We start from the raw sequence: 22,871 nt of genomic DNA on the forward strand, positions 1-22,871 counted from the left end.
TTCCCTCCCTTCCCACCCTCTTTTGCTTGTGGTGAGCTTAGATTTCGGGAGCACAAAGCCATTGAAGCCTTGGTGGGACTTTTAACTGACCAGCCAGAAGAAGTGCTCGTGAGCACAGTTGGTGCGTTGGGAGAGTGTTGCCGAGAGCCTGAGGGCAGAGTCACCGTCCGCAAACGTGGTGGCGTCCAGCCACTCGTGGACCTCCTCGTGGGAACAAACCGAGCTCTACTTGTCAATGTCACAAAAGCGATCGGTGCTTGTGCAGTAGAGCCCGAGAGCATGATGTAAGTGGCCCTGAAGGCTGAAAGCTTTTATTTGGGAGAGTTAGGGGAACGCTGGAGAGTACGGAATGGTGTCATCTCTTAGAACTGGTGTGCACAAGTAACGGAAAAGTGAAATGTGCCCACATAGAAATTGCACGGGGTGACCAAATCATGAATTACAGAGGCACATTGTTCCCTCGGATGAGCTGGAGGGTTTTGATTAAAACAGCCAGTAATCAATCAAAACAGTGGGGGAATTATCATTTGGGGAATCATCTATACTTTATAGATATTGATAACGATATAATAATACAACTGACAAAAAGAGAAGGGTGGATGAGTAGGTGTGCAGATTTTATCTTGCAATAAATAAATCAATAGATAGTATTTAAAACATAATTTTATCTATCTATCCATCCATCCGTCCATCCATCCATCCATTTATCTATCTCTATCTCTCTCTTTTTTAAAACATATTTATCCATTTATTTTGGCTGCTCTGGGTCTTAGTTGTGGCACACGGGATCTCTGTTGCAGCGTGTGAGATTTTTAATTGCAGCACATGGGCTTCTTAGTTGCAGCATGCATGAGGGATCTAGTTCCCTGACCAGGGATCGAACCTGGGTCCCCTGCATTGGGAGCGTGGAGTCTTACCCACTGTGCCACCAGGGAAGTCCCATTTATCGATCTCTCCTACCTATCCATACATCTTTTTATCTAGCTGTAGGCATAAAGAGATATCTGGAATAATTTATGTTAGCTGTTAACAATTATTATTTCTGGATGGTAGGATTTGGGATATTTTCTACTTTCTTTTTTATATTTTCTATACAATTTATATGATGAATATGTATCATCTTTAAAAAAATTAAAGTTCTTGTTTAGTACCTTGCACAATATCATTTTATTCTGAACAGTAGTGTATAATGGGTAAGAGTATAGATTCTGGAACCGTTGCCTGGAATGCCAGTCTCACCACTTACCAACTGTGTTTCCTTCAGGAAATCATTAAACTACTTGGTGCCTTGGCTACCAAATATATAAAATGGGGACAGTCATGGTACCAATCTCACTGGATTGTTGTAATGATTGGGTGAATTAATATGTGTAAAATGCTTGATACATGGTAGTGCTAGGTAAATGTTGGCTAGTATCATTCACATAGCAATAGCTTTAATGAATAACAATTTAAACCAATAATACATAAATACAAAAAAAAGTCAAAGGGTCCAGTATCTGTACTCATCTATAGAAGAGTCCCTTCATTCTGTGTTTCTCTCTTTTTTGAAATAATTAATTAATTTTTGGCTGTGTTGGGTCTTTTTTGCTGCACATGGGCTTTCTCTAGTTGCGGCGAGCGGGGGCTACTCTTCATTGCGGTGCGCGGGCTTCTCATTGCAGTGGCTTCTCTTGTTGCGGAGCACGGGCTCTAGGTACACGGGCTTCAGTAGTTGTGGCACATGGGCTCAGTAGTTGTGGCTCATGAGCTCTAGAGCACAGGCTCAGTAGTTGTGGCGCACAGGCCTAGTTGCTCCGTGGCATGTGGGATCTTCCCGGACCAGGGAAGATCGAACCCGTGTCCCCTGCATTGGCAGGCGGATTCTTAACCGCTGCGCCACCAGTTAAGTCCCCTGTGTTTCTCTCATATCAAATTACTCATGTTATTTAACTTGCTATAAATCGAGAACAAGAGGACCCTAAATGGGGTCCTCTCAGCTGCAGTCAAGGAGCTTTGAGGGTGTGGCATAGGCATGTCAATAGGCAATTATAATTCAGGCCTTTGTGCATCATGCTAAGTTTGAATTTTTCTTTAAAGTCAGTTGAAGGTTTTTAAAGGGTTTTAAGTATAACCTGAAACAGAGAAGCTTGTTTAGGAGATCCCTGCCGGCCAGAGGTGAAGGTGGTTTAAACTAAGCCTGTGGAATATATTATACTAAAGAACAAAAAAAAATGACAGAGTAGAGAGAAATAAAGGGAGAGAATGGATAAGACCAGGTGATGAATGAACACGGGTTGTGAAGAAGCGGGGGAGTCATGAGTGATTGTTAGCTTTCTGACTTGGGTGGCTAGATGGATAATTGTAGCACTTGCTGTGATAGGGAAGATAGCTGGAGGACTGGTGGGGGCAGAATGAACTTCACTAGGGGAGAAACAAAGTCAGTTTGTTCGTTGTGATATATTCATTGTCTAACCCAGTCCCAGGCTCAGGGTAGGCACTCAGCAAACGTTTATTGTACACTAAATGAATGATGAGTTCACTTACGTTGGGTACACACTGAGGTTCTCATGGGACATCTCTGTGGTGATGGCAACTAGTCAATTGGATATTCATTCATGTCTAAAGCTTAGGATAGAATGTGGGCTGGGCATATAGCATTATGAGTATTTGGTAACTTAAGTGATGAGTATATGTGAGATTGTGAGGAAGAGAACGAAAGGGAAAAGAGAAGGGCAAAAACAGAATTCTGTTGCATCCAATCTTTTAAGGAGAATGAATGGACCAGAGAAGAGGTGTCGATAGAGAAATGCAGAAGGAGCAGCCAGAGGTGTGAGGGAAGCCAGAAGAGTGAGTTACTGAAGGAACAAAGGGAAGAGAGTGTTTAAGGAGAGGAAGTGATCACAAGTGTCAAATTCTATGACAGAGCCTCATAAGATAAAGACTAAACTGTTCCTTCTTGTGTAACACGGAGGTTGATGAATCCTTTTGCGCTTGTGTGAATATGGTTTTCCCACAGATGGTTTTAGAAACACGCAAAGTCAGTTTTAGAAAACAGTGTTTTGAGGTTGGTAAGAATCCAAACAGCATTACATCTGGCATCATATATCAGACATGGCTATTATTGCTAGATTTGCAGGATTTATTGAGTCTTCAAGCTTTAAGTTAAATGGTAAGGAAATGAGAAATAACTTTGCCTTGTGTAAGGCTTAAGTAATCCATAGGTTAGGAACTTGTTTTAATGATGAGCAGTTTTATGTTTTAATGATATGTCTGTGGCTATGGCTAAAACGTAGGTTGCACGTGAGGATGAACATACATACTCAGAGCAGAGTTTTATTAACGCTGTGGGCTAGTATGCACAGTTTTCTTCCCGTATCTATTTCTCAGTAAGCATAAGAAACATCGTAACAATAACGGTTTGGCTACTGAGTCAAAAATGATTTTTCAGACAACAATGATTTCATAAAACTCTACTGACTTTTCTCAGTAGATCAGACTACTGCTTTTAAAGACTCAGTATAAACAGTTCCATATTAATTATACCCTTCCTGAGGAACTAACATGGAGCAACAGGTATCCCAACGTAGTAGGTTCATGAAAAAGTAGATTTATTCATGCTGAATTTTCTTTTCTTTGTTGACTTTTTAATGTCTATTTGATACGTACAGAATTCATCTGGAGGTAATTTGGCCTTCAAGTATATAAAAATCACATCAACATTGCAAAAAACAGTTAACGCTTGTGTTTTGAGGAGTGTAACTTTCTCATAAAATACTATAACATTTCAAACAATTAAAAAGTATTGATGCTGAAAACTTAAATATTTAAAATTTCTTTTCCACACCTCAGGATCTTTACTTTCTTTTAAAATTTTTTAAATTTTTTAATTGAAGCATAGTTGACTTACAATGTTGTGTTAGTTTCAGGTGTACAGCAAAGTGATACATACATGCATATTCTTTTTCAGATTCTTTTCCAATATAGGTTATTACAAAATATCGAGTACATTTCCCTGTGCTATACAGTAGGTCCTGGCTGATGATCTATTTTATACATAGTAGTGTGTATATGTTAATCCCAAACTCCTAATTTATCCCTCCCCTCCTTTCCCCTTTGGTAATCACAAGTTTGTTTTCTATGTCTGTGAGACTGTTTCTGTTTTGTAAATATAAGTTCACTTGTATCATTTTTTTTAGATTCCACATATAAACAATATCATATGATATTTGTCTTTCTCTGTCTGACTTACTTCACTCAGTATGACAATGTCTGGGTCCATCCATGTTGCTGCAAATGGCATTATTTCATTCTTTTTTATGGCTGAGTAGCATTCCATCGTATACATGTACCACATCTTCTTTATCTATTCATCCATTGATGGATATTTAGGTTGCTTCCATGTCCTGGCTATTGTAAATAGTGCTACTATGAACATAGGGGTGCATGTATCTTTTCAAATTAGAGTTTTCTCTGGGTGTATACCCAGGAGTAGAATTACTGGATCATATGCTAGCTCTATTTTTAGTTTTTTAAGGAACCTCCATCCTGTTCTCCACAGTGGCTGCACCAATTTACATTCCCACCGACTTAACTTTTATTTCAAAATAGCGTAAGACTTACAGAAAAGTTGCAAAAGTATAGAGTGCACGTTACAGAGAGTTCCCATATACCCTTCACCCAGCTTCCCTTAACATGCTACATAACCATAGTGAAATTATAGAAACTTTTCATTTGTTGAAGTCTCGTTTTTTTAATTTGAAGATTGTTGTATGTGGATTTCGTGCATTTTTGTTCAGTTCATTCCTAAGTATTTAATCTTCCTCGTTGGTGGTATAAATGGTTTTTTACTGCCATTATGTGCTTCAGTGGATTGTCTCTATGAACACTTGAATTTTGTGTATTAATTCTCTATGCTGCTACCTAATGGAATTCTCTTATTGTTTGAGTTCACTTTATTGTTGATTCTCTAGCACAGTTGTTGACATACTACAGCACATGGGCCAAATCCTGTTTTTGTAAATGAAGCTTTATTGGAACATACTCACACTCATTGATTTATATGTTGTCTTTGGTGGCTTTTATGTTACAATGGCAGAGTTGATAGTTGCTACAGAGACCAAATAACCCACAAAGACATACTTACTACCTGGCCCTTTACAAAAAAAATTGCTGAACCCTGCTCCAGGATATTCCCAAGAAAGTTTTATTTCTTCTTTACAAATTCTTATTTAGATGATTTCTCTTGTCTAGTTTCATTAGCCAATTCCCTGCTGCGGTGTTGAATAGTAATGAAGGTAGCTTCTTTGCCTTGTTCCTGGTTTTAGTAGAAATGCCTCTAGTGGTGTTCTATTATGTAAAATAATGTCTTGAGGACTAAAGTATATATGTTTGATCACATTTTTAAAAATCTCTCAATTTCTATTTTTAAAGAGTGTTTTTAAAATCAGAAATAGGGGGCTTCCCTGGTGGCGCAATGGTTGAGAGTCCGCCTGCCGATGCAGGGGACAGGGGTCGTGCCCCGGTCCGGGAAGATCCCACATGCCGCGGAGCGGCTGGGCCCGTGAGCCATGGCCGCTGAGCCTGCGCGTCCGGAGCCTGTGCTCCGCAACGGGAGAGGCCACAGCAGTGAGAGGCCCGCGTACCCGCAAAAACAAACAAACATACAAACAAAAAAGAGTGTGTCCCAGATAAGCAATGCAATCATTGGATTATCTCAACATTAGGTGTATTGTTAGACTTTGAGCTCTTTAGGTACCTGGCAGAATCCTTTAACTGGAAACATTTAAGAATAAGATTAAGTATTGTGAATTTAGAAGAGTTTAGGCTTACTAAAACTAGATTTACAGGTCGCCAAAAAAAAAAAAAAAAAAAAAAAAAAAATCAGAAACAGGCATTGAATTTTGTCAAATCCCTCTTTAAGCATTTATGGAGAATATGCTCCGAATACTCCATTATGATTTTTTCCCTTATATCTGTCACTATGTTGAATAATAATAATGGGTTTCCAAACACTGGACCAACCTTGCATTCTGGGAACAAGTTTCACTTGGTCATGATGTCCTGTTTTCTTAATGTGGTGTAGGATTGTGTTTGCTAATCTTATTTAGTGTTTTTGTAATGATATCCTTGAATTATATTGGTCTGTAGTTTTCTTTTCCTTCCTTTTTTTTTTTTTTTTACAACTATCTTTAGCAAATTTAGGTATCAGTGTTATACCTACCTGCTTCACGAAAGGACTTAAGAAGTTTTCTTTCATTTCAATACTCTGGAATAATTTATTGAGCAATGAGACCATCTAGGCTTTAAAGTTTTGATAGAATTATACTGTGCAGTCATCTGGGCCTACTCTGTGTGTGTGTGTTCTGTTAGTTCTTTACTGGTTTTCTCTAGTTCTTCTATGAAATCTAATCTATTTATGCATTGGGATCAGTTTTGGCAATCTGCATTTCCTTATAAAATGATCAGTTTCATTTAGACCGTCAAATTTATTTAAATAATGATCTGCAAAACAATGTCTTATGATTTTAAAATTTTGTCTCGTTTCAATGGTTGTTTTCCACTTGTCATTTTATATTCGTGTATGTGAGCTTTCTCCTGTTTTTTCCATGATCAAGTTATCTAGTATAGTTTCTCTATTTTGATTTTTTTCTGAAAAAATTTTATTACTTAGATATACAGTTCTTTTATTCTCTACCTCATAAATTTCTTTTATATTTATTCCATGTTGCCTTTTTGGGGTTTATTTTGTAACTATTTTTCTAATTGTTTTGAACTGAGAAGATTTTTATTTTTATTCTTTTTTTTTTCTTTCTTTTTTCGGCTGTGCCATGCAGCTTGTGGGATCCTAATTCCCCGACCAGGGATCAAACCCAGACCCCCTGCAGTGGAAGCATGGAGTCCTAACCACTGGACTGCCCGGGAATTCCCTCTTTTTTTAATAATAAAAATATTTTGTCCTATGAGTTTTTCTTTGACACTTCTTTAAATGTCCCTTGTACATTCTGATACGTAGTGATTTCATTATCATTATTTTTAAGAAGTTCTTTAATTTCAGTTTATATTTTCCCTTTAGGCCAAGTGTTGTTTAATAGAATTTTTTTTTTAATTCCACAAAGAGGAACCTTTTTATTTTTTGTTTTTGTTAGATATTTCTTACTAGGTTGCAGTTTAGTCAGTGTTTTATTTCCACTTTTTATGGAACTCACTGGTGTTTTCTTTATGACTCAATATAAGATGAATTTTTACAAATCATCTATAGGTGCTTGGGGTGAAGATGTATCCTCTTTCAATGGAGTGTAGAGTTTGATGTATATATATATATATATATATATATATATACATTTTTTTTTTAAATAAATTTCTTTCTTTTTTTGGCTGTGTTGGGTCTTCGTTGCTGCACGTGGGCTTTCTCTAGTTGTGGCGAGTGGGGGCTGCTCTTCGTTGCGGTGCGTGGCCTTCTCGTTGCAGTGGCTTCTCTTGTTGCAGAGCACAGGCTCTAGGCGTGACGGCTTCAGTAGCTGTGGCACGTGGGCTCAGTAGCTGTGGCTCGTGGGCTCTAGAGCGCAGGCTCAGTAGCTGTGGCACCACGGGCTTAGTTGCTCCGCGGCATGTGGGATCTTTGTGGACCAGGGCTTGAACCTGTGTCCCCTGCACTGGCAGGTGGATTCTTAACCGCTGCGCCACCAGGGAGGTCCTGATGTGCATTCTTAAGATCTATTTTATTAAGTTACGTAAGCCTTCTATCTCTACTTACTATTTTTCCTGCATTTGATCTGTCTCATACTGAAAATGGTGTATTCAAATTATTAGTGTGCTTCTACCTATGTCTTCTTACAACTCGTGTAGTTTTTGCTTCTTAAACGCAGGCATTATATTATTTGGTGCATAAATGTTTCTAATCATTGTGAGTTGTGGATTTTAATTTTTCAAGAGCTCTTCTTTGTCATGTTTAATGAGTTTTGGCTTGATATTTCTACTTTGATATAAGGATCTTTACCCCTGCTTTCATATTTTTCCCATTTTCCTGGAATATCTTGGTCTACCTTTTATTTTTAGTCTCTGTTGAACCACATTCTTTTAGGTGTGCCCTTTCATACAGTATATAGATGGGTCTTGCTCTGTATGCCAAGCTAAAAATATTTTTAATAAGTGAGCTAAACCCATTCACACTCATTGATGTTTGGTCTCAACAATGTCATAATATTTTATACTTATTCATATTCTTTTATATTTGCTCTTCTCTGTAAGATTTGTAATCTTTGCTCTTTAATTTTTTTTGGTGTTATTCAGAAAAGTTTGCATTTTTGTTTCATTCTAGTCACTGTCTTTGTACCTGTACATTTTTCTAATGCTTGCTGTCTCCTTTCTGTTATGTAGCTATTTGCTATTTAGTTTCTCAGTTCTTGCTGATATCTTTTAATTCCCACCCGTTGTCTATATAGTAATTAGTGGGCTTATTTCATTTTTCTCTTTTCCTCTTCCTTATCCTCTCCACTTTGAAGTACATTGTTTCTACTTTGTCATAACATGTAAAATTTGAACATTATTATTCTACCCTTGACCCTGCCCCTGTTTTAATCTTAGACCAACAAACATATATACACATATACTTATTATCAGTTTTTGCTGCAGTTTTACAGCCATAGTTTAATTTTTGGAGCTCATCCCCTAGTAGAATCTTCAAAAAGGGCTCATGGGTACAGAATTCCCTAAGTTTTTATATGTTTAAAGTACCTTTCTTTTTTTCAGCTTTATATAGGTATAACTGACAAATTTAAACATTATGTATATTTAAGGTGTATGACATGGTGTTCTGATATAAGTATACTTTGTGGGATGATTACAACAACCAAGCTAATTAACCTCATCTCACAAAGGTACTTTTTTTCTTTTTGGTGTATGGCAAGAACACTTAAAATCTGCTCTGTTAGCAAATTGCAAGTATACAATACATTATTATTAATACAGTTACCATGCTGGGCACTAGGTCTCTAAAGCTTATCCGTCTTATAACTGAAACTTCGTACCCTTTGACCAGCATCTCCCCAACTCCTCCACTCCCAGCCCCTTCACCATTCGAATCACTGTTTCTCTAAGTTCAACTGTTTCAGACTCTACGTGTAAGTGATTTCACGCAATATTTGACTTTCTGTGTCTGGCTTATTTCATTTAGCATGATGTCTTTCAAGTTCACCCATGTTACAAATGGCAGGATTTCTTTCTGTTTTAAGGCTGAATACTATTTCATTGTATAAATATACCACAACTTCTTTATCCATTCATCTGTCAATGGACACTTAGGTTGTTTCCATATCTTGGCTATTGTAAATAATTCTATAATAAACATAAGAGCACAGATATCTTTTCTAGCTACTGATTCATTTCCGTTGGATATATACCCATGAAGATGGGATTGCTAGATCAAATGATGGTTATATTTTCAATTTCTTGGGGAACCTCCATACGGTTTTCCATAATGACTATACCAATTTACACTCCCACCAACAGTGTGCAAGGATTTCCTTTTCTCCACTTCTTGCCAATATTTTTTATCTCTTGTCTTTTCAATAACAGCCTTTCCAATGAGGAGTGAGGCAATATCTCACTGTAGTTTTGATTTGGATTTCCCTGATGATTTGTGCTGTTGAGCATTTTTTCATATACCCGTCGGCCATTTGCATGTCTTCTTTGGAGAAATGTCTGTTCAGTTCCTTTGCCCGTTTTTAAATTGAGTTATTGATTTATTTTTTTTTTGCCATTGAGTTGTATGAATTCCTCATGTATTTTGAATATTAACTTCATATCAAATGTATGGCTTGCATATATTTTCTCCTGTTCCATAGATTGCCTTTTCATTTTGTTGACTGTTTCTTTTGCTGTGCAGAAGCACATGTTTATATCTAGTGAAGCTATTTTCCTATAAATACTCAGAGGACAGCTTTGCTAGATATAGAATTCTTCGTTCCCACTTTCTTTCTTGAATTAAAAAAATTCTGCTCCATTGTTGTCTTACTTCATACCGTTTTTGGGAAAATTCTGATGTTAGTCAAATTCATGTTTCTTTGTGAGTTATTTGATCTTTTCATTTGGAGGACATGAGAATTTTTTCTTTACCTTTATAATCTAATACTTTTACTAGGTTTATCATAGAGTTGATTGCTAACCATTTGGTTAACCCGAAATATAGTTAATACAGGAAAATCAGGATAAATGCTTTTCTTTTCCTTTTGAAAAAGTCAAATTTCAGATATATGAGTTGTCAGGAACCCTAGCAAATGCCAATAGTGATATTAAGGGCTGTTTTTCAGACTTTTTAGGAACTTGTAGATCCTCATGATTTATTTCAGTCTCTCCTGTGCCTTTAATACAAAATTCCTGGCATACATGATTCAAAACATGCTAAAATTCTAATGTCCTAAGTTTTTCATTACTTCAGAATAACCTTAAACCTAAAGGTCAGCTTTCAAATATAAGTGCCTGACTACAAAAGAGTTAATTTTCATGTTCTTTAGAAAATAATCAAGAAAAAATGTTTCTATTAATATTCTGTAAATGCCCAAGATTCTGAGAAGTTTTACATGACAGTTTACCTAAATAATATACTAATTTCCTACAATTTATCCTGTAAAATATTTTCCTTCCACACATTGTAAAACAAACGTTTGCTGAACTGATTGTTACATAGTCCAGTGTTATGTGATCATGTAATGAAAGACTCTTTTATAAAACATATACACAAGGATAGAATTAAAACTTACCATGGAATCTGTAACTCTAAATTTCCTGTCTTCTGTGGTTTAAATATAATTATGTTGCATTTACATAGTTTTTTTTTTTTGTTTTTTTTTTACATTGGGTTTATTTGTTCTTTTTAAAAAGGGGGAAAAAATAAAGCTATGCTTGTTTGCATACAAAAGAGATTTAATCTCTTTGTGGCTGCCCAGAAATTTCATTTACCACAAAACCAGTCCTTGTGACATTTTAGGGTTTATGCAAGATATAAAATAGAATATATGTTTTATATGTTTGTATCAGTAAGAACGTTTTTCCTTCCTTTTACATTTTTTTGTTATTTGTTTTTCATCTGTATACTTTTAAAAGCATATGGATTTAACTGAGATACTGAAATGCCAAATGAAAATTAATTATGTGAATAATTTAATCTTCTGAATCTTAGTTTTCTCATTTTAAAACAAGCTCTGGGGATGTTTAATTTGAGGATTATTTGGATTTTATTTATCCACATTATATATCTCATCCATCCAGTTGTGATGTGTGCTTAGTTCCATAGCTGAATAAATTGGCTTTTCAGTACTATTTCCTGTGTGTGAGAGTACGTGTGTGTGTTTATAATGAAGTTAAAACACATTTTTAAAGCTTTTAATTTGTGAAATATAATATACATAAAGGAAGGTACATGATGTAAACATACACATTAGTAAATTCTTGAAAAGGGAGGACTCATGTACCTGCCACCCAAGCCAAGAAGCAGAATACCATCATCACCCTACAAACACCCAGGCTGCCTGTCCTATCACGGCCCCCCCAGTGCCCACCGCCCTGCAGTCTGGGGAGAGCCCCTCTCTTGCCTTTTATGGTAATTCATATCTTACTCTGTTTTCATCATTTTATATTTGAGAATGCCTCCTTAAATAGTTTTATTTCTATTTGGAAACAAATGGAAGCATATAATATGTGTTGGTTTTTGTCTGAATTTTTTTGTTCAAAATTATAGGTTATTTTAACACTTAATTGCTCAGTTTGATGCGTTTTAGCAATTGTATACACTCATATAACCGCCAGCCAAAAGAAGATATAAAACATGTCCTTCACCCAAGAAAGTACACTCATGTTATTTTCCAGTCAATCCCCACTCCCACCCCAAGCGACCACTTTCTGATTTCCATCACTATAGATTAGTTTTGCCCTGTTTTGGGATTGGAATTTCTGAGTCATAGGGTAGAAGTTTAACTTTATTAGAAACATCCAAATAGTGTACAAAAGTGGTTGTACAATTTTACATTCCCATTGGTGCCAACATTTAATGTTGCTCTTTTTTTTTTTTTTAATTTAGCCCTTCTAACAGTAAAAGTGTATGTCATTGTAGATTTCATTTGCATTCCCCTGATAACTAATGATGTTGAATAACTTTCCATGTGCTTATTTCATGTGTGTATATGTTATTTTGTAGTCTATTCAAGTTCTTTGTCCATTTTAAATTTGGATTGTTTATCTTTTTTGGCAATTTGAAGGAGTTCTTCACATATTCTGGATACAAATCCATTGTTCGATTTATGTGCTGTGGAACGATTTTTCCCAGTCAGTATTAAGGCTGTCTTCTCAGCAGAAAGTTTTAATTTGGTGAAGTTAAAGTTATCAGTTTTACTTTCATGGCTAGTGTGCTATATGATGTACCTCAAACTAGCTTCTAAGTGTGGTGTGGAAAGGGGAGTCCAAGTTAAGTTTTTCATGTGATATTCAATTGATCTAGCATCATTTCTTGAAAACACTATTTCTCAGTTGATTAGCTTGGTCCCTTGGTTGAAATTCAATTGACTGTATATTAGCAGATCTATTTCAGAACTCCTTTTTCCATTGATCTATTTTTCTATCCTCCTGTCAGTCCCGCACTATCTTGATTATTATAGCTTTGTAATAGGAGTGTTAAGTCCTCCAACTTTTTAAGATGCTTTGGGCTATCTTAGATGTTTTGCATTTATATATAAATTTTAGAGTCATCTTGTCTAAATCTTTTTTTAAAGCTTTATGGAATTTTAATAATTGTTGTTAAGAATCTATAGATCAATTTAGAAAGAATAGAAATCTTAACAATATTGAGATCGCCAATCTACTAATATGGTGTATATCTCCATTTATTTGGGTCTGTTTTTATTCTAGTAGGATATGCAGTCCAATACTCTCTCATGATGCTGGGCGGTGGCAGTGAGCTGCAGCCCCCAGTCAGCTATGTGATCAGGAGGGTAAACAACTCAAACACTCACAACCATTCTGTACCCATCAACCATTCTGGTTTTCACTTTCAGTACAGTAGTCAATACGTTACAAGAGATATTCAGCACTTTATTATAAAATAGGCTTTGTGTTAGATGATTTTGCCCAGCTATAGGCCAATGTAAATGTTTTGAGCATGTTTAAGGTGGGCTGGGCTAAGCTGTGATGTTCGGTAGGTTAGGTGTATTAAATGTGTTTTCCACTTGTGCTGGGTTTATTAGGACACAGCCCCATGGATAAATCAGGGAAGGTCTGTACAGAGAAAAGAGGGGAAAGTCAAACGACACCTTGAGGAAGCAGTCAGCCAAACTCAAACTGTGGGACTTTCTGCAACAGTCCTGATCTTTTAAAAGAGTCAATACCATAAAAATGTTCTAGATTAAAAGAGACTAAAAAGACATACCAAAAATACAGTGTATGATCCCTTTTGAATCTAGGTTTTGTTTGTCTTTTAAAAAGCTCTAAAGAAAGTTTTGCAAAGAAATGGGAATATTTGAATATGAGCTGGACCTCAAAAATTGTTGGGCCCTCTTAATATTATTCTGTGAATGCATAACTTTTCGTATGAATGAATAACTGTATGTATGAATGAATACGTTTTGAAAGCTTTTCTGTCATAGTGCTCACACAACGATAAAAGGATAGACTATCCTTCTACTCTACCAAAGCCGAAGAATTCTGGGACACACTTGACATGCATTTCCAGAGGCTGCTACATTCACATCTTTTCTCCCAATTTGGTCTCCCATAGCCTCTTTAAAAGAATACACAGAGATATAAACATTAAAACTCTGAGAATTTTTATGAAAATGTAAAATTCTTTTCTAATCATAGTTTTTCACAGCGATCATTAATTCTGACATCCATTTATGTTTCCATTTTTGTGGAATTGCCAGCTTGGTTTTAAAACCTATAGATTTCAGTTGCATCTTATAATGTGGCTTACGAACATCATGTTCCTTTAGGCTATAACCACATTTAGGTTGAGCCATGTAGCATTTATCAGCATAATTTTCAGCAAATATTGTGAAATTTTTAGAAAAGATTCAAAATTATGGTTTCAAAATAGATGTATTGGCATTGCCAGAAAGAAACTCTGCAACCTCAGCCGTGCTGGCTGTGTGGGCGCACACTGTTCACATTTGTTCGTACATGTGGCCTCAGTGGGCAGGCCAGCCAGTCAGACTTGTTAACAATCCTGACACGAGTTAATAGAACAAAAGACGCTGAGAAACCACAACAAGCAGCTGTGTCTTTTGTGTGTGTGTGTCTGTTTTTAAGAGCTGGAACATGAATGTGTAGTCATCTTTCAAGAACTGTTATTTTGTCAGCCACACAGTTGGATTTCTGTGATAAGGTTGAAGATTTTGGAAACATATAGTTTAGTTTTGTTTTTATAATATCAAAGTATTCATGTAAAATTCTATTGACAATAAACACAGGAAGAGTTAACATACTGCCGGAAGTGAATTCAGAGCAAGATGCTAATCAAATTAAAGAACTAGACAAAAGGAGGTAGAGACCCATTGAAAATGGGCAGTGACGTAATGACTACCACCTATAAGCCCAGCATTGTATATTCAAAAAGCAATAAAGTCGTAAAGAAGATCTGTGAAAATGCACTTTCAACTTAGAGGCAACTCCAAATAAAAATTTACTGGTTAGATTTTGAATTTGGACATGCACTTTCCAAGTATGAGGTTAAAAATGAATGTATTTGTCTTGGGAGAGATTTTTGATTCATCGGAAAAGGAGTAGGCAAAGGCTGTCTCGTTTCAGGTCCATTTAACCAATACTCACTGCGGGAGCTGCCCTAAGCATGGCGGGCAATAGCAGATTCCTGCTCTCAAGGAGATTACACAGTACCTGAGGAGATAAGAAGCATACGCACCTGCCTACAATGCAAAGCAGCGTGTTATGAGTGCTAGAAACGAGGGCAGCAAAACTCAAAAGAATCTCAGAGGAGGGAGAAGCCAGAGGACTTGGGGAGAGGTCTTATGGTAGACCTTAAAGTATGGATTCTTGCAGCGAAAGATGGAGATGGCAGGGCAAAGGCTTAGTCCTGGGAGAATTTCTGTGGCTTGTGAGTTAACAGTGTCTCCCCTCTGTGTTCATATGGAACCCCATGCCCACATCTGTTATAGCATTTACCAGAATAGATTATTAAGGTCTCTTTAACACACTCGCTAGACTGCAGTTTCCTAAAGGACAATTAAAATCCTCATTATTTGCAGATTCTGTATTTGTGTATTCGCATCCTTGCTAAAATGTATTTGTAATCCCCCCAGTTAATCCTTATAGCACTTTTGCAGTTATTCATGGACACGTGTGGAGCCACGAAAAGTTTGAGTTGCCTGGTGCACGTGTTTGCAGCTGGGGTTGAACAGGACCACACTCTGCCTTCTTGTATCCGCTCTCATTTTGTAAACAAGTGTCGTCTTCACAGTATTTAGTGCCACGTTTTTTGCATTTTCGTCCTTTGAGCTGGTGATCTTCCTGTTTAAAATGTTCCCCGAGCATAGTGCCAAAATGCAAGGGGGCTGTGACGTGCCTCACAGAGAAAATGTGTGTATTGGATTGCCCGTGGGTTCAGTGTTAGTGAATCAACAATGTGTAGTAAGTAAGGTGTCTTTAAACAGAAACACACATAAAACAAGATTATGTATTGATCAGTTAACGAAAATATTCTCACCAGAGGCTCTTAGGAACAAAACTTTATATTCCCCCAGGAGCAATGATTCAGTATCTACAAATTCACTGTTTGCAGTGACTTTATACAGCGAACTACCCTGAGTAATAAGAATTGACTGTATCTGTCACTTCCGTATGCTTAGCACTTAGTGTTTAGTAGATGGCCAAAGAGTTTTATGAGCAAACACCCGAATGTAGGGAGTTTGGAGGAATAAACCAGCTCATTGGAAATGTTAAGTACTGAATTCAGGAACTGGGGTGTGAATACCATGCAGGCAGCGGGAAGCTGTCGGAGACTGTCTCCTGGGTGTGACCTCTCAGTTGTGAACTGTTCACCAAGCCTTGACTGAACGTGCTGGGTGGTGTGATGGACAGAATGAATATCCCCGGGGCCCTGCTGGCAAGGAGATACTGCAGAAGCTCTCAGAGCTCCTTCAGCAAGATTAATTTCCCAGGGATTTATGGGATGGATTGGAATTGAGAGAAACTGGAGACAGAAAACCAAGTTAGGCAACTACTGTAGCAATCCTGATATGAGGTAGTGGAGACCTGGATTGGGATGCTGGCAGGGAGAACAGAGAAGCAGGGGGAGATACTTGAGTTATTTGAAGAAAATCCACAGTATGTGACTCGATACAGAGGATGAGGGAGATGGAGGGACAAAATTAAACTCTGAAGTTTGCTACCCGTGACTTTGTTAGTTCCTGTGTTTGTAGATGTTTTTAAAAAATATTTTCCTCATCTAAGGTAATTACTCTGTGCTGTGCTGTCTTTTAAGACATCTGTAATGGGGTCCCAGTCCCCATCTGTTGTAACTAAGCAGCTGATGAATTGCCTAGGGTTTGGGGTGATGGTCAAGGACAGTACATCTGGTTTTAGAATGAATGGTGAATTTTTATTGCTAATTGTGAAATTTTTCCTGGGGGGATCCAGAGTTGGATTATGCCTCTTTTTAACTGAAAATATGTGCCATCCAGGTGACTTCCACTCTGATGACAAGCTATGTCCCTCATTGTATGGCTAAATATTCCTAATGCAACTGTTACTGCTACGTTAGTGAGAGAGTAGGATGGATTAACATTCACTATTGTTCTTTGAGAAATTGCATGTGAAAACGTAGAGACCCAAGGATCTCCGTTAATTACACTTTCAGTGGCATATGTAAACCAGTAAAGCTTTTTTAAGTTTGCAAAGTAATTCCTTCATTGTGAAGTACACTGTGTCCAGTATCTTTCTTTATAGTTTCTATAAATCAAGAAATAAAACTTTATTTTCCCTCAGCATGATACAGACAGAAAGCTTTAGTTTTAGAAAGCTATTTAGTTAAACTTTGGGTTAAAAAACTTGCTCAATGTGCTTTTTTCTTATTAAAGATCATCTTTTAAAGAGATAGTTTATATCTTACTATAAGCTATTTGCATTACCAACTGTTTTATAAGGTTATGGAAAGCATATCCAACTTGGAACCCTTGGAATAATACATTTTTTTTTCCTGGCATATGTACTCAGATAATCAAGAAATGTAGTTTTTTAATGTCAATTTTCAAGAAAAAATTTGAATGGTGCCAAGCTGGTAGTAGTTATTCTATCTGTGGCTAAGTACTACGTGTGTTTAACTCAACTTGAGGTTCAAAGTCAAAGGAAGTTTGATGTTCTTTATCTTTTTTCATATGCTCTGAGTTTATCTTTCTGAACAAAGCCGTGTTTTAAAGGATATGAAGCTTTGTTTGACCTTCTTCTCAACTGCAAGTACTTGATGGACCATAATGCAAGGTTATGCTCCCTGGACTGACTGATACATAAACAGAAGGCAGATGGTGTGGAGGTGCCTCTGATGATAATTCATTTTGCAGCTAGTCAGGAAGATATCTTGATTACAGTGTGTTTAAGTAACTATAACACAGTCTGCAATGTTGGTCTCGCTGGGAAGGGAGCACATGGAAAACAAGTTATGTGTTATTCGTGCCCCACAAAGCATGCAGTGTGTTGTACTGATTTTAATTCCTAGTGCTGGATTAGTACTGGAAGAGGTTAAACTGTGTCATGCAGTCCGGTAAGTCAGTTAAACACAGACCAAATAGAAAAGGTAACTGCACAGCTTTGAGCCATAAATATTTGTCTTGGAAAGTATTTAGATGTTACTATATGAAAGAAACCAGTATTTTGACATTTAGGTAACAGTCTGTATACAGCTAATTAAAGAATTACATGGCTTGATTTTCAGTTTATGTGACTCATAACTATCATGGAGCTTTGCTTTCTGTGTCAACGAGCTTAAAACTGAAATCAGAGAGCTGACAACTCAACAGCATGTTACGTCCCTGCTGCTGTTAAAGTTTTGAAAAGAAGTAGCTAAGCAAAATGTCAAAAGGAGAAAAAATAATTATAATTGTGTGAATAGATGGGCCATTTACATTTTTATTTTCATGTACTAATTACAGTCTCTACCTCTGTTCTTTTGTTTCACAACAGGATAATTGATCACTTAGATGGAGTTCGTTTGTTGTGGTCCCTACTAAAAAATCCTCACCCAGACGTGAAGGCCAGTGCAGCTTGGGCCCTCTGTCCCTGCATCCAGAATGCAAAGGTGAGAAGAGACTGCAAATCAATCCATTCTAGAATCTCTAATACCATATTGAGTAATGTCACCACAGGTCACTAATTGCTTTTCACTTCTTTTTGCTCAGATTTATCTGGGGGAAAAAAATGTGCTGAACGTTTGCGCCAAATTAATTTTTGAGCAATACCTTCTCCTGGTCAGTTTTTATATGTAAAATGAAACTGGGCTAAGATGGCAGTGCTTATTACCATGTTCTACATGGCTGGTGCAATCAAAACCACTACCCCAGGTAAATTAGGGGGAGGAAAGTTGACTTATCTTATCTCTTGGGTGAAAAGAAAATTGCATTACTGCTACTTTCAGAAGCTCAAGATGACTTCTATGTTATTTATTGTCTGAATTACTACAATGAAAAATCACTAAGTTCTTTGTTACCTTGAAAAAGTCACATAATTTCATGAATCCCACTTTTCTTATCTGTCAATAAAGACTGGATATAAAACCTATGGATAAAATTTTTATATGAAAAAAGACTGAACTGGAAGTTTCTGAAGTCTTTTAGCTCTTCATTTGTAAATTTTATTATTTTCTTTGAGGATCTCTTTGCAGCCCATTTCTGTTATCTTCACTTAAATTTCTTTTCCTATAGGTTTAGGGATTTCCCTTTAAGATCCTTGTTGCTAGAGATATTTCTCTCTGTTGAGTATTTTTATCTAAAGTATTTTTATTTAAAGCATTTAATTCCTGTAATAAATTTAACATGCCTCTATCTTCCTAAATATTTGTGACTAGAAGTAATCTTTTGTAAAAAGTGGATTGTGATATATAGCAATAGTAGAAAAGACTTATTACAAACTGGTTAATGGAACCATTTTTTTATAACAACAAAAAAGGAAAAATAAAAATAAAAACACCTCAAATGTCAACCTACAGGAAAATGGACAACAGGATGACAGTACAGTCATGACATGTCATACAGTGCAGCAGTGAAAAATGAATGTATTTCAGCAATGTGTTCATCAATATTGATACATCACATAAACATATTGAGCAAAATAAAAACAAGTTTCAAAAGCAGACATACAATATAATCCTATTATATAAGGTCCAAAGAAATTTTTTAAATGCAAAATATAAATGATATTATTTAGGGAGCAAGAAAGAAGCCTACTGGAGAAAGATTGCTACACATCCTTAAAGAATATCTTTAAGGATATTCTTTAAGAAAGACCTTAATCTTCCTTAAGGAATCTTTAATATCTTTAAGGATCTTAATTATCTTTAAGGAAGGTTAATGGTATCAGAGGCAAGCCAAGATTCATAAGCAGAACTAACTTCAGAGGAAAGAGATAATGTAAAGAACAGAAGATAACATTAAGTTTTTAAAATTAATATCCTCAGAATGACCCAAGGGATACTACTAGGCCCAAAAAGCCTGAATAAAAAAGAAATATTCATAGATTAAGAAAGAACTTTTGGAAATTAAAAATATATTTGACAAAGTAATCAATTTAATAAAAGAGAAATACTAGGTTATGTGTGATGCTGGGATATGACTACGTAATTATCTGGATGATAAGGTCTAGTAAATAGCTAAAAATGTAAAGTAAAAGTAAAAACTAAACAGGAATCGCAAGCACACAAAAAGAAAGAGAGCAACTGAAAAGAAGAAACAGTCATTTTTTTTTTTTAAAGGGGGGGGGTGGTTTCTGTAAGCTGAAGAGTTGAAGAAAGACTCTAGTCTTCAGATTGAAAAGATCCATTTAGTGCCAAGTAGGGAAAAAGAATTTATCTACGCCTAGACACAAATACAAATTTGGTGTTTCCAGAAATTAAAGGAAAGGAAAAAGTTTCATAAGAGTAAGAATCACACCAGTATTAGGCTTAACATCATTCACAATAAATTCTACAAGAAAAAGGAACAAAAAAGCCTTTACTGTCTTTAGAGGGAAACACTTTTTATGCTGGAATTCTATACCCTGCAAAACTAGCATTCCAGTGAGAGTAGACTAAGGACAGAATAAAGACATTGAGCCTTTAGAAATGTCAGCACTCAGGAAAGTTATCCCCCAGGGGTCTTCTTTGAAAAAAAATGACAGTGTTTTCCAGCAAAACAGAAGATTCTAAGGAAGAGAATAACATGAGTTATAGAAACAATAATGAACAAATAAATCATTAGAATTTATAGCTAGATATGAATTTGTATTGGTAATATGGCTTTCAAATTTTGTCAGATTATTAAGAAAGAATTTCTTTAAAAGTAATGGCATAAAGTAAAATGAAAGCAGATGGTGTTGTCACAGTAACAATCTGAATCTAAACTACCAGATGATTCGGAAAGCATCTTAGGGAGTGGAAGGTAATAGGTAAAAACATGCCAAAAGTCTTTCCTTTTCCTAGAGAAGGGTGTTAGAGATACTGGTTAAATCTCAGTCATCATTGAAAATATGATGAATTTAATATTATCATTGGTGAGATTCCATTTTGTATAGATAACATTTCTCTCAGTGCTGTTATTACGTGTAAACTGTGTCCTGTATTCGTATGGGCTTCAACTCCAAATCCGCCTATTTATCTATTATTAGCTTTAAAAGGTATTCCAGCATTTCCACATTCGTTATTCTTGCCCCGGATTTCTGTCCCAAATATCCAACTGGTCTCCTTTGCTGGCAACCCAAACTGAGCCACACTCAGACTTTAAGAACAACCCATCTTGTCTGTGTTTAAGCCCTTGGCCCCAAGGCCAGTCTACACCCAAGCACTCATAAAGAGCTCCATTTCTCCTGAACCTCTCCTGCCTTCCACTGCTCTCCACTCCCACCAACTCAGCTTCTTTGAACTCTTCTCAGCTCCCTTCCTACCACTCCTGGGGGAAGGAAAGACCCATGAGGATCTCTGCTTGTTCACTTCTCTTACCAGGAACTTCTGTATGCATTTTCATTTGGGTAACATGAACATCTGAAGAGTTTTGAACAAGGAAGAGACATTAGCAGATTGGCTCACTAGAAAATGTGTGAGTGGGTGATTGATTAGGCTATTACCATGCTTCAGAGGAAAGTAATTAGAGTTTGACCTAATACAGGGACAGTGTGGGTGAAGAGGAAGAGCAAATACAAGAAATGACTGGGAAATAGTATCAGAAATTGGTGAGTTATTGGATGTTGGCTATGAGAAAGAGGTGAGAGAGAGTATGAATTTTTGTTTTTGTTTTGGTGTTTTAACTCTGACAACTAAGTAACCTTAGTTGCTAACCTTGTTAGTAACCTTTACCAAACACGGGAAGAACACAATTTGGGGAAAAGATGGGGGATTTGCTTTCATCCAGGTATAGATGTCCAGTCATTTGAATATATGAATCTGGGTGTCAGGAGAGATTCTGGACTGGAGATATATATATATGGGAGCCATCAGTATGTAGGAGGCGGTTGAAGTCTTGCGCAAAGATGAACGGCAGAGGGTGTGGGCGACGAGAAGACCAATGACAAAGAACAGTCACAGAGGAAGACCGACGTGTGATGAGATCACCAGGAGAGGGCGATTTCAAGAAAGACAAGAAAGGAAGCAACGCCAAGAAAGGAGGAGTGTTCAACAGTATCATTTGCCCCTAAGAGGTCATTTGCCTTTGAAAACTGAAAAGAGCACATTAAATATGGAAATTAAGAGATCATCGGTCATAGACATTTCAGTTGAGAGGTGAGAGTTTAAGTCCGTGGTACTGGAGTGAGAAATGAATTAAGGGGAGAAATAGATACAGAGAAGATTAATAGTGCTTTCTGGAAGCTGAGCTGTTAATATCAATAGAAGGAGCCAATATGAAATCCGGAAGACAGTTTAGGCTGAGGGAATGACTAATATGGGAAAGGCATGAGAGAGATGGAGAGGGTGTGTGTAGGTAATAGATGGAGAAAGGAAGAATGGTTGCATGGAAGGAAGGAAGAAAGCATAGCTCTCACTGTGCCTAAACCTTCTAAGCACATTGCTCTAAGTAGAGTAAAAAACTTCTGGAGCACCAAGCAGAAGGACACTTCTAGAATATACATAACTCCTGACCGTGGAGCCGTGTGACGGGAAGGACTTCTGGTAAGAAGCACTGAAAAATGCAGCAAAATGCAGCTTCTTACTTCATCCAGGCAACAAACACATGCCCAGTCTCCTGTCTCCCTGTCTATCTATCTGTCTATCTGTCGGCCTATCTATCTATCTATCATCTATCTATCTGTCTATTATCTATTTATCTATCATCTATCTATCTAGTATCTATATATCTATCTTTCTGTCATCCAATTCAGAAGCGACAAAGTTATCAAAGGGCTCTGAATTAATACCCTTCTGTGAATTTAAAGACTTGAAGTCACACATTTCTTAGCTGACAGTAAGTATAATTTGGCTGATTATTTCAACAATGAGGACTGGCTTTTCTGATTACATAATATAGAAGACAGTTCCATAAATTGAATTAACTAAATATGCAGAGTCAAAATTTGATGTCAAATATATCACAGAATTCATCTTTTATGACTAAATTTATGATGAACATTTTTAGATGTCAATTCGAAATAGATGAGGATGCATACCTTTTCAAAAATGTATTGAGATATGTGAGCAAAAATTTTGAAGACTATTTGGT

The 22,871-nt window shown here is 36.6% G+C and overlaps 1 protein-coding gene across 1 annotated transcript in view; it reads left to right on the forward strand.

The window, feature by feature from the left end:
• Positions 1 to 22,871, forward strand: part of ODAD2 (outer dynein arm docking complex subunit 2) — a 177,140-nt gene that overhangs the window by 55,904 nt on the left and 98,365 nt on the right. Inside the window, exons 15-16 of the mRNA XM_007470911.1 lie at positions 42 to 284; positions 18,157 to 18,271. Of these exons, the coding sequence (XP_007470973.1) occupies positions 42 to 284; positions 18,157 to 18,271 (358 nt within the window). The remainder of the gene's footprint in view (positions 1 to 41; positions 285 to 18,156; positions 18,272 to 22,871) is intronic.

Source organism: Lipotes vexillifer, unplaced genomic scaffold (assembly GCF_000442215.2).
Source record: "Lipotes vexillifer unplaced genomic scaffold, Lipotes_vexillifer_v1.1 scaffold439, whole genome shotgun sequence".
Taxonomy (NCBI): Eukaryota; Metazoa; Chordata; class Mammalia; order Artiodactyla; family Lipotidae; genus Lipotes; species Lipotes vexillifer.